Source organism: Myripristis murdjan, chromosome 11 (genome assembly GCF_902150065.1).
Source record: "Myripristis murdjan chromosome 11, fMyrMur1.1, whole genome shotgun sequence".
Taxonomy (NCBI): Eukaryota; Metazoa; Chordata; class Actinopteri; order Holocentriformes; family Holocentridae; genus Myripristis; species Myripristis murdjan.
Window position 1 is genome coordinate 14,147,291 of NC_043990.1, and position 12,266 is coordinate 14,159,556.

Here is a 12,266-nt window from a genome sequence, read left to right on the forward strand (position 1 = left end):
GTAGGGGGCGCTAGAGCAGCCATGGTGTTCGCCAACTCTCCAATACACCAGAGAACAAGGCGAAGAAGAAGGAGGTGCGCAAAAGGCTGCGCAGTCTCCTTCCCTTAAAAATAATGGAAGCGAATGTTTTGATGGGGTGCAGGGGCTGCTAGCGCAATTTGTCGGCGTAACTTCTGCCGTAACGGGTGTTATTGCGGTGTAAAGTGTAGCTATTGCATTAGTTGTTGTCGTCATAGGCACTTTTAGGTGATACGGATTGGATTTGACCAGTTATATCGACCATTATGTTGGTAGATGCATCGTCTTTGCGGCCTAGCTAGCTTTCTGAAGTTGGGACAGTCCTCTAATTTAAAATAGCCCGCTGTGAGGCCCTCGTTTGAACCGCTGCTATTTTCATGACACGGCAGCCTCTCCTGGAATGGTTTCATATTTGATAAACTGCAGGCTTTTAAGTGGTTTTGTCGATCAGACATTTTCTTACCTTTGTTTGAAGTCAGCTCCGCAGAGAAGAGAAGCCCAAGGCGCTTAACCAGGGGAAGTGGTTATCCATGTCCACGAGTTGCTGCACAGTAATCTCCAACATCAGCAAACATGTCTTTAGTAGCCTACGACAGCAGTGATGAGAGTGATTCGGAGGAAACCTCAGCCTCTGTCGTCCCCGAGGGCAAACCGAGTGGAGGGCTCTTTTCTCTCCTGCCAGCCCCTAAAAAAGAAACCTCGACTACACAAGCGAACGAAGGACCAAGCAAGGAGGCGAAACCAGACCTTTCATCAAGGGACAGTTCGTCAAACGATGACCCAGATACCCAGCCGTCTAAAGGAGGATTACTTTTCAATCTGCCTAAGCCGAAGAAGCGAACTGAGCCTGTCAAAATTGTTGTACCACAGATACAAAGACAGGATGTAAGTAGTGAGTCCTCTCAGCCAGCTCCTCACAAGGTGAATACAGCATTTGAGCAAGTGCTAGTGGTGACTCTAATTTTTAAATTTCTTGTCTTGTTAATAGTCAGACTCGGATGAGGATGATGAGCCTGCAAAGAAGAAATTACAAACTCAGGTAAGAGTATCTCGCATTGTCATATTCAAGATGAGCTGCTCAGTTACACTAGTGTACTTTGACATCAGATCCCTCAGTACACAGGATAAAATGTTTACATCTCTCACTATCCCGACCAATACAGCTGTAACTCGGGTATCATATTTGGACTTCTCTTGGGCACCTTATGAGCATGTATTGATGGTTACATTTGCCAGCTCAAAAATGAAATATGAGCTAGCTTTCCAATATTTTTCTTGTAAATTCATTCAGAGTGGATAGCAATAGTGCAATAAATCTGTAACAACACCCCCGCCAGCCTAGGTTTAGCTCTGCTATAGCCCTCTACTGTGCCTCCACTATAGTTTTCATGTCAGCATTTCTGCTGTCTTGATAATAACATGAATGCATAGGGAAAGGGAAACAAATGACACAAGGAATTTTGTTCCATTTACACTGTGTAGTAAACAGCATCATGCCTCAGTGATGTAGCTGCCAATCTTGAAATTCTCTTTCAAACATTGCTCATTTTCAATATCCCCCATGTTTCTTCAGGGCCAAGGTACAGGCCTGTCCTCCCTTCTGCCACAGCCCAAAAACCTGACTGTGAAGGAGACCCAGAGACCCTTGATTCCTCACACGCTCACCAAGCGCCCGGAGCCTAAAGGGCCCAAACCTGGAACTCCTGCCCAGGGACTGCTTGGCTCGAGCGCGTCCCCCTCTGCTATCAAAGCTGCAGCAAAGTCCGCCGCTCTGCAGCTGGCCCGGCAAATAGCCACAGACGACCAGGACGCTGAGGAGGATGTGGCCCCAGAGAACTACTTTTCCTTAGGCGAGAGCTCCCAGCCACTCCCTGCTGTGGTCCCTAGCCTAGACCCTGAACCGGGGGCCCCCTCGGATCTCCTTTCTTTTGTACCTGGTGACGAGAGCGGCCAGTCGGATGCCCCTCTTGACTTTGGGTCGAACCATGAGGGAGTTAGCACATGGGGAGTTCAGAATCCTCAGTACCAGCAGCCCATAGCAGGTCCAGAGGCTTTCCCTCAGGTAGTAATGACTGGAATGATTTAGTCACTTACATGTACATGTCACTGAAATGGATTTAGATTCAGATTACACTTTACTATTTTAGTAACATCCAAAATGTTTCCTCCTTGGACAGGGATACTATAATGAGCCATACTACCAAGATCCTAACCCTGCTTTGGCGGAAGCTGAAGAGCCCGGCCCCTCTGCCATGTTTGATGATGAAGCGGTAAGAAGCATGTTGCAGCTTTGCATTGTTTTACCATTCTGCCACACAACATCAAACAAGCAGCTGAAAATTTGCTGCCCTGCTCTGTTTTGTCATCACACTTTTGACTATTTAGAGAAAAATGAATGTAGCAGTATTATGGCTTAATAATCTCAGCCAGGTTACAACCTCACTTGAGATGACGCTGATGTGAGCCTCTTCTCCCTGCACAGTTCATGCGGCTGCAGGGGAAAAGGAACAGAGGCAAAGAGGAGGTGAAGTTTCTGGAGATCAAAGGGGATGACCAGCTGATCGGCAGCCAGCAGTGGATGACCAAGAGCATGTCGGAGGAGAAACAGGAGCGCCAGTCCTTCAGCAAGGTGCCCTGCAATGCTGTACCCGGGGTTCTTAGCTGCAGGTTTTCTTTTGAGGATTGGGTGTTAATGTTTGTTGTTCCTTTTATCATAAGTAGGCAGGAAGAAGTTAATGCGTTATTTAGACATACAGATTAAGAAACCTGTAGCCTTTGCTTACATTCGTTTTAGACCAGGAAAGGTAAACCTAAAGCATTTTAGTCATTAATGTTTTGACATGGTGTAATCTGGATTTATTTTTTGGCATTGTTATTTTTAGAGAGATGATTCTGTGCAAAAGGTTGTTATTCCTCTAAATGGGCATATATTTAGCATCAGATGCCAGATGCTTTTTTTTCTTTTTCACATTTAACAAAGACAAAATAGCTTTGGTAATTCAACTTTTAAGCCTTATCCCAAAGTTAAGTCACAAATCCTGGGCTTGGAACAATATTAGACAACCCAAAAAAGCCTGAAAAGTTCTCGCACTCCAAGACTGCGCCTTCAAGTCCTGCCCATTTACCAAAGAAACAATCCAGTTTTTCCAGGCTGACCCACAAGAAAAAACAACAGCATTGTTATCATATGATAAAAAGTGATTGTCCTCTAAAACTTATTAACCTTGTTTTCCACTGTTTGGACTGTTTTCCTCGTTGATACAGAAAAAAGGAGACCAGCCTACAGGACAACAGCGACGCAAGCACCAGATCACATATCTCATTCACCAGGTGAGCTCTGCTTCAACGCTGTATTATACTTGATTGGAAAACGTTTAAAAGGGAGTTAGGGATTCATTATTAAGCTGTGTAAATGTCAAAAGTTCTCAAATTATGTAATATAAAATGATCAAAGAAAACATCTAAACAGAGAAGTCACTGTAGTAACATGCAGCCATTGCACTTTTGACTCCATAAGTGTTCACAGTTCATTAAAGCCAACTCAGCAGAAATCCTCAAACTGTATTTAACACCTAACACAGTTCGATACCACTGCTGCATAATGAAAACAAGGTTGTCATTTAAATCAAGTTTATAAAAGTAAGCTTTCGGTCGGGTCTTGGCGGTAGAGAGGAGGGTGGGGATTCAGTCGTCTTATGTGTGGTCCCAGTGCGACATGTCAGCACACATCCAGCTCCAGGGAGAACTCATTTTGAACACCATATGCCACGGGTTGTACGCCCTCCCATGCAAGCCACACAAACAGACTAGCAAGGTTTTTCCTGTCGCAGCCATTAGTTTCTAATTTAATACTTTTGTGAGTTGTTGGTCTGTCACATAGCATTTCTAGAAATGCTGTGTGGGTTTGATTAGACTTACATCAAGCACCCACTATAGAGGCAACAGTTTTCATGTAGTTCAGCTGAACTAATCCTGTATTAAATAGAGGCAGTTATTAAGCCATTTTCAGAAGAAAACCACTGAGGCTTTTACTGGCCTAGTGGCAGAACAATGCAGTAATTTGAGTCATTATTATATGCAGTACAGGCCTAGCAATGGGTCGATGAGCTTTCCAAGTCCATCAGTTTTGTTCTTTTCTTTATGGAGTTAATTCAATTATGAGAACAGTGAATTGGTGACTCAGTTTTGTTCATATATGCATCGTTTATTTGGTCTCAGATTTATCCACATTAGCTAGTATCGGCTATTGAGTCCAGCAACCAAAAATGCAGAAACAGTGAAATGGGCAGGATGTATGAGGTGTAGGGAATTTTCCATTTCTCAACCTTTAAAGATGAGCGCTTGTCTTGAAACTACAATGTCCTGTCATGTGCTGTGGAGGGCCAAGAGCCTGCAGGTTTTCATTCAAACCCAAAAACTCCACCAGTTGATGTCGCTGATTAGCACACTTTGAGTGGAGGAACAAGTCAGTGAAGTTATCCGCTGTACTGTTCTGCTGGAATGAAAACCTGTAGACTCACTGTAGCACTCTTCATGGGAAACATAGCAACCTGGCAGGGCAGGTGCAGGAGAGGGGTAATTTTAATAATCTCCTCTGCACCGTCCCAACTCAGAGCTATGCACGCCTGCCCGCGAGGCACAAATATGAGGATCCTCTCTCACTTCATTTTTCTCTTGACTTAGGACATAGGTGTACAACTCTAAATTGGAGGCGAAGTTTGCCAGAGGAATGTTGACTCAGACTCAGAAAATGACATTTGGTGTCTTCAAATCAACTCTCAGTTATTTGAAATGAATTATATACACAATGTTGTGTCTTTAGGAGGCTTGACAGAATTTTCCACCCTCTTCTTTCACCCACAGGCAAAGGAACGTGAGCTGGAACTGAAGAACAGCTGGGCAGAAAACAAGCTAACCCGTCGGCAGACCCAGGCCAAATATGGCTTCTAAATGTCGTAATGTGGACACTTGGTGGCATGCAGAAACCCTACGTCAGAAATTAGAGTAGAGCTTTCCATAGAGGGGGCGTTCTGTTGTTTGGGAAGAGGTTATGCGTACTTAATACTGACATTACCTTTGCTCCTCTATTTTTGCCGGTCCTCCATCCCGTCTTTGTGTTTGACTTAATATCCGGTAGTTCATCTGGTGGACTGTTGGATAAAGTGTTGCTCCTGTACTGAAATCCAGGGTCTAAGCCATACACTGTCCTTTCTCAAATAGCTTCCTCAAAGATGTAATTTCATTCATTTTCTAAAATGATGTGATTCCTGCTTAACAATGTAAACATTTTTAAGGTACCTATGGCCAGTCAGTGGTGCTGATGATGTGATGGACCCTTTAATGGTCATTAGAAATATCTCTCTTTTTAAGGTGTATTCATTTCACTCATGTGCTAGGGAACGCTGCAGTACAGTTCTTTTTTTGTCCCCCACAGATGGCCCTCTGCCTTGAGAATAGTCTGAAAGTTTGTTTCTCTGGTAATAACAAACACGCACACACACTGAACTAAAATATCGCCTCAGCAAATGAGAAATGAATGGAAGTCATGGGATGGTTATGAAATGTTGCGTAATTGTCAACTTTTTAGTGCCAAATAAAGGTTTCTCTTTTGACTCCCATTCATTTACATGCATCATTTGAGGTGACTATCACTGTTCAAGTTTCAGCTCGTTTTTCAACTACACTTCTGACTCAGGTCAGACAAAAATCTAATTATCCCATGAAACAGGAACTGTACGTCATCGTTTCCTAGCAGCATGTTATAGGTTCTGTGGTGGTCTCACAAAATCCCTACGATAGTTTTTTTAACTCTCTGTCTTACAGGAGGATGATTAACAGCAAGGATCTCCTAGTGGTGTTTAACACCTGCAGATTCTTCAGATAGAGGATGCATTTTTGTCAAGTTGAAATCTTACTATGCCTGATAGCTGAGAGCATGATGTAACAATATTTCTTCCTGCTGCACCTATTTTTGGAAGTACTTTCCTCTAGTAAACCAGGACTTTGTGTATGTGTGACTGTCCGCCGACAGTGGGTGGGAGTGTTTCCAGTATCTTGAAAAGACTGTTACGTGGGGAAAATTGTTCATTCTCTCCAGCTATGGAGAATATTGTAGGTCTCTGATTTCTCCTTTAGAGGGAGTGTGGTTGTAATATTTCACCTTGTCTCATGCTTTCCTCTCCTGCTCACCAGGCTTTTTAAACAGCCTGGTCATTGAGGCACTGGCACGTATTTAAGCCCAACCATGTTTTCCTTGTCCTTTGTTGAAGTATGATGCGTAGATTTCCAGGCAGGCATTGAAATTAGGAAAAACAAGGGAGCGATCTAAATTTATAAGCCGGACTTCACCCATTTGTCATAGTTTATACACATCTTTCCATTTAGTTGACTTAATGAGTGATTCAGCATCCAAGCATTGGGGTAGTGTACCAGCTACAAACCTCTGCTGTTCTGCCACAATATCTTAAAAGTTTTTTTTTTTTGCATACAGATTCAAACTAGCCACAAGCCACTGCTCAAGCAATCCTGTGAAGCTCAAGGTGTGGAAGTGAGGATCCTCAGTCTGGATGCCCAGTTAATCATCCAAAAAGTCTACATCACACAGGGATGTACGACCCAATCTGCCCCATAAAGATGCAAGAGACTGCATCACGTTTGGCAGAGAATCTCAAAGGAAGGTATCAGCAGCCCCCTTGATATGGTTGGGTCAGATTTCACAGTTCTTGTACGTAAGGGCTATGTGACCACAAGTGACACTGAATTATGTGTCTGTGTGTGTCGTGCACTCGTCACACAACACACACACAGACACACCTGGCTCTGGTTGTAACATCTGGATATATTTCAAGACAAAATACACCTCAAAGCATATTGCTGACAGCCTGGATTCATACCTTCACACACGTCTGTGACAGGAATATAGTACATATTGAGGTCAAACCAGTTTTACTGCCCAAAAAAAACATTTTCAGATGACAGTGTACATGGTACAGTAGGTGTGCAAATGAAGGCAGGTTTCTTTTTGGGAGCGCCAACCTTTTTTTCTTGCAACTTTTCCTCAATTCCCCATAAACAAGACAAGGTGAATTTGTATAGTCTTGGTGAAAATCCTTTGTAGTAAGCAATCCTCCTCGATGAAATATCAGATACAATCACTCCTTGGCGAGGCTACATGTACCAACACTGACCTGACGGAGGATTTGATGGTCGTATTTGGGGTTGGCATACTTTTAATCAGCGTGCCAGCTAAATGTGAAACTGTATTAAAACACTCTGATATTACATTTTCAGTGACTTGCATATCTGATGGCAATACTGGGAAAGATCTTTTTGTTTCCCCTATATTTTGTGTGTGTTGTGCAGTTAAAATTAAATACGTTTTTTTTTTCCTTTCCTGTGTGTGTTACTTTGTCTCAATCCCAGTGGACATTCTTTACATTGGTACCATTATGATGCAGACATTATGCAAAACTATAGAGGACATCCATTTATCCCACTGCAGTTTTCCTTCTGAAGGGAATACATGGAAGATAAAACATGAAACTGGACCTGGGATTGTAAAATGTGGAATTTTTTAAGAACATTACTTCAGGATTTCACACAAAGAGGCAGGGAGAAGAGCTGTCCTGCATGAAAACAACCAAAGAAACTACACTTTGACTGTTGTTCTTGTATATTTAATCAAACTGTAATGGAGGTAAACAGTTATCAAAGTCTGTTGTCTTCGTTTGGAGTTTATGTTTAACAATGTCCATTAATCTTTCTTCGGGGTGTCACTTGGTGGCGCTGATGTGTCTTGACTCGTCTGTGGAGCCTCCGCAGCATCGGGAGCTGCTGCCGAGGCTCCTGCTGCAGCTGAGGATGCAAGAGAAGTCGCAGCCTCTTTCTCGGCCTCAGGTTCTCCTGCCGCCTCAGAAACTGCCTTCAAAACTGCCTCCTCTTCCTCCTCACCAGCAGGTGTGGCTGCCTCTCCCTGCTCCTTCTTTTGTTTCTTCAAGATTTTCTGGAAACTGGCAGAAGGGTCTTGATATGGCGCCAGCGACATGGGGATACGCACCGTGTCTATTCCATTAACCTGGAAGGAAACAACATGGAAACTGAACAGAGGATCAGCCTTTTGACATAACCCAGTGTTATGTCAGTTTTTAAACACATATCTCAGTACTTTTTTTTTTTTCCAACACCAGCAAACAACTAAAAGGCATCAATCATGCATGGTGCAAATGTCAAAATTATGCTGCTGACATTTGATGACAAAACTATGTATTTTCCATTTCTCCCTTACCGTAATCTCACACCAGTAATCTCCAAAACTCTTGATCGGCTCATCTGGAAGTCTCAGTGCATGAGGTGGCACCACTATTCGAAACTAAGGAAATATTTTACACAATTTAGTCGGATAAATTTTCAATGATTTGACACTAAAGGGAGAAAACGACTGCAAGGACAGTCAAACCAAGTGAAGAATCAAGCCCTACCCTCTTGAGGATCTGTCTGCAAACGATCTCTTTCGTGAGCACGACGTCAGCTGAAGGTATATCATCGATCGTCAGCTTTAAGCGTTTGAGGTACTCCACTGTCTGCAAACACAAACACAAAGACTTGCTTAGACAACTGGTAAGTGGCTAGTCTGTCATTCTCTTGGCCTGTTTGATGACAGTGACAATCAAACAGCACTGAAAATCATCTAAAAATAAATGTTTCATTGTCATCGGGGAGGATTACTCACTAGCTGTCCGGTGCGTGTCTGCACTCTTTCCTCCAGCGTCCCTTCACGCAAACGCTAAAGGCCAAAAAACACACAATTTGGGAAAAATTAACCAGAATCGAGATAGAAACGGTCATATCATAATCATATCTGAGGGACGTTAAAGAAAAGTATGCGCAGTACACACTTTGAGTTCCTCGGCAAAAATCTGTTTGTTTTCCGGTGATGGATACACGGCTAAGCCCTGGGGCAGCAGCTTGTTCCGGCCCACAGATTTCCTCACAAACACGGTGTCTCCGCGCCCACCAAGCTCTGATCAAACAAACAATTAAAAAAAAAAATCAAAAAAACATACATCTCCATGAGTATGCATGATTTAAACAGTGCCAAGAAAACTCACATTAATTTGTAATTTTAGTTATCATATGGGGATAAGTATGACGAACGCCATCCCTGACAGATTTCCATGGGTTTCATGCTGATTTGCCAAAAGCGTCAGAGACACTCACTTTCTACAGTCTGGGTCAGGATGAGCTCCATCTTCTGCTTGGGACTGTGCGCGGTGTTTTCAACCAACTTGTAGATTCTGTGCCTCCGAGGGTGCAGCCTTGGTGGACTTCCTACTTTGGACAGAGGGACCTGCCACCAGCGCTCCACCACAACGGTATTCTATGTAAAATAAATAAATAAATAAATAACCAGAAGAGCCGCCAAAGTTCTGACGTAGTTACATGTCTGCAAAAACACAAACTATTACAAGACTTTGGGAGATACCAAAAGAAAAACTCCAACAAGACTGAAATCTTATGACAGAAAAACATTATTAGAGCACGGCTAGACCAGCACATTTTAGAGGATTTTGCTTTGGCTAAAATCATATAATTTTGGGCAGGCAGGTGTTTTTCACCCTGCAGTCCAGTCCAGTGCAGTGCTCCTGATTTGTTCTTTGCTGTGGGTTACTGTTTCCCTCTCTGTGGCTCGATGGCAAAGAAAAACTGCACTGAGGATCTTAGCAACCAGTTAATTAAATACGAAGTAAATAAACATGAAAATGAAACGAACCACAGACCTATCAGAATATACAGCTTTAATGCAAACACATCACATCTGTAATGTGAATCTAACCCTAACCCTGACTCCATCCTACATACTTCAGAGTGATATCACACATCAGAAAATTAAATTTAACATTTTAAAGATGTTTTTAAGACACATTCCAACAAAATTTGAGACTGATTTTTGGAGAAACCGTCTTTTACTTATCCAATTAAACATTACAGGTCAGTATAAAAGTCACTACAGAGGTCAGATTTTATGTTGGGAAATGGTCACATGATGATTGTATGAACTGTTATTATAACAGATTCCTTTAGGTTTGACTGCAACCTACTGCTGTATTTAATTCAAGGAGGACTTTAAAGAAAAAAAAAAAAAAAACACATTCTCAGGGAAAGGTTTTCTATAATTTCACTCCACAGGAAAGTAAGGCAGGTACCCTCCACAGCCAACAGCACATGGACACCTGAACACCACACCCATACACACCTGCTCCATTTACTGTCAAACTCATGTGTATTGATATGTTTCCAACCCACCGGCTCAGTATTAAGGCTGAACAATACATCATTACCATATCATTTTCTACATATCAACCTGCAGGATATTCACATCTCAAAAGACGATGAATGAACCACATCAAATTTAAAATATTTTGTGAAGTAACTGCACTGTCGACGTCCATTTGTTTTATATTATTTTTTGAAGAAAGCTCAATTTCCACTGCTGCAACAGTTTTAATTCCAAATAAGTGTGAACCCAGAGTCATGTCGCATATCGTATCGGTATCGCGATATTCGGTTTTAATACTGAGGAGTGACATTTTATCCATATCGTGGCAGGATGATGGGCAGCGGTGGGCTTCATGGCTGACATGTTGATTCTGCTGCAGACAGACTTTAACAATATATCGCTGGTTGACATTGAGGCCTCGTAAATTGAAGTTTAAACTTATTTGTTGCAATTTGTCTCAGTTTGACACACATATACACACACACACACACACTAACCTTGACGGCTGTCTGAGACAAGCACCTGGCCGGCGGCTGGGAGAGCAGCTCCTGAAGGACGCGGCGGCCGCAGCTCCACATGGCTCCTCCTCACACAGCAGCTTCTGGCTTCACACACGACAACTAACACGACCACAACAGATAACACACACACACACACAGCACACTTTAACTGGACGGGCTCATCTTAAACTCCAGGCCACAAGCTCATAACATGCCGAGAGAAACAGCAGCAGCTAACGCGAAAATATAGCGTCAAATTGGAGCGCCTGTGATCTAAAAGGACCTCTCAAGCTGAGATAGGCGTCCCGATCAGCGCCTGAATTTAAATCCACGTTCATGCTGCTCATCCTCATATCCAGCAGTGGTGGTGTGAAGTAAAATGCACATCAGCATTAACACGCTTCAATATACGCACCCCTCCTCTCGCTCTCTCGTGCATGATGCATGCCAAATAATGACCCAAAATATGGTTAAATTAATTTCTGTGCAAATAACTGAGCTGTGTGTAAGAGAAAACAAAGCCAACATTGCTTACCTTGTTAGTAGTTTGTTGTGATGTTTTGGTTTGTATACACCCTGTTTTGAATGTTATTTCGTGTACAGACTGCAAAAGCAAATTTTCCCCTATACAGCGGAGTAAAGAATTAATGTGAATCTTAATCCCATCAGATGCATGTGGTCAAATCCAAAACACATTTGTGCCATATTCATTATTATGACAAGGTATGAGAAAACAAATATAACCACACAGTTTCTTTACTAATTGTGATTTATTGCAAACTTCAACCATACAGAATAGCTGCCTTTAATTTTTTACAAAGACATTATGCAAACTAAATTGCAAACTTTTATTGTGAAACACATTATACAGTGCATTATTGTCCATAATCATCTTAACAAACAATGAAACAATGTTATTTGTTCAGAGAGAGAGAGAGAGAGAGAGGCAGGCGTGGAGATGGCACATCCTTATTAAGCGCTGTGGTTTCTTGTGTTTCGCTGTGGTGAGGCATGACAAATTAATTTGAGTTTATTTTACAGAAACAAAATTAGCAGAGAGCAGAGAGTTCACAGCAGTGCTTTGTATTGAAAATAAGGGAATGGATGCACTCAGAAAAGCCTCTCACTATTGGGTGACAGTTGCCAATAAAAACATATGAAATTCATGGACTAAAATACAATTTATGGATTGAAAGAAAATGCATTGCCGCTGTGTTACAGAGTAATGCATGCAACTTGTGTGCAAACATCAAAGTCTGAATACATAAGAGCTAATGCGTTCCTTTGCCTCTGCTCATGGCAAAAGAAACTCAGCTGATTCATTTAGAAAATAGAGAAAAATATATAAGCCTGTAAAAACTGTTTCTGTGAGAAAACATCTAATGATATAGAGAGGACAGGAAAAGTGATTTTAGAGTGGCATATAGTGGTTATTGCTTTATTTCCTTCTCAATTCTGCACCAACACAGTTG

At 42.2% G+C, this 12,266-nt stretch overlaps 2 protein-coding genes across 2 annotated transcripts; one reads left to right on the forward strand and one right to left on the reverse strand.

Moving 5' to 3' along the window:
* Positions 1–591: 591 nt before the first annotated feature.
* prcc (proline rich mitotic checkpoint control factor) lies at positions 592–7,411 on the forward strand. Its single transcript, XM_030064416.1, has 7 exons — positions 592–903; positions 1,007–1,057; positions 1,592–2,080; positions 2,196–2,288; positions 2,501–2,647; positions 3,283–3,348; positions 4,882–7,411. The coding sequence occupies exons 1-7, from the start codon at positions 592–594 to the stop codon at positions 4,966–4,968; spliced, it is 1,245 nt and encodes a 414-aa protein (XP_029920276.1). The 3' UTR covers positions 4,969–7,411.
* Positions 7,412–7,672: 261 nt separating this feature from the next.
* Positions 7,673–11,080, reverse strand: mrpl9 (mitochondrial ribosomal protein L9). Its single transcript, XM_030064417.1, has 7 exons — positions 10,792–11,080; positions 9,235–9,394; positions 8,913–9,037; positions 8,747–8,800; positions 8,496–8,597; positions 8,303–8,386; positions 7,673–8,092 (listed from the first exon to the last, which is right to left on the reverse strand). The coding sequence occupies exons 1-7, from the start codon at positions 10,870–10,872 to the stop codon at positions 7,772–7,774; spliced, it is 927 nt and encodes a 308-aa protein (XP_029920277.1). The 5' UTR covers positions 10,873–11,080; the 3' UTR covers positions 7,673–7,771.
* Between the last annotated feature and the right edge of the window lie 1,186 nt (positions 11,081–12,266).

Excerpts from the sequence above, each read along its gene's own strand:
- prcc (XM_030064416.1), top strand. The coding sequence starts at position 592 with ATGTCTTTAGTAGCCTACGACAGCAGTGATGAGAGTGATTCGGAGGAA. Across the intron at positions 904-1,006 it reads CACAGATACAAAGACAGGAT|TCAGACTCGGATGAGGATGA; the intron begins GTAAGTAGTGAG and ends TCTTGTTAATAG. Across the intron at positions 1,058-1,591 it reads AGAAGAAATTACAAACTCAG|GGCCAAGGTACAGGCCTGTC; the intron begins GTAAGAGTATCT and ends ATGTTTCTTCAG.
- mrpl9 (XM_030064417.1), bottom strand. The coding sequence starts at position 10,872 with ATGTGGAGCTGCGGCCGCCGCGTCCTTCAGGAGCTGCTCTCCCAGCCG. Across the intron at positions 9,038-9,234 it reads CCTGACCCAGACTGTAGAAA|AGCTTGGTGGGCGCGGAGAC; the intron begins GTGAGTGTCTCT and ends TTGTTTGATCAG. Across the intron at positions 8,801-8,912 it reads TTTTTGCCGAGGAACTCAAA|CGTTTGCGTGAAGGGACGCT; the intron begins GTGTGTACTGCG and ends TTTGGCCTTTAG.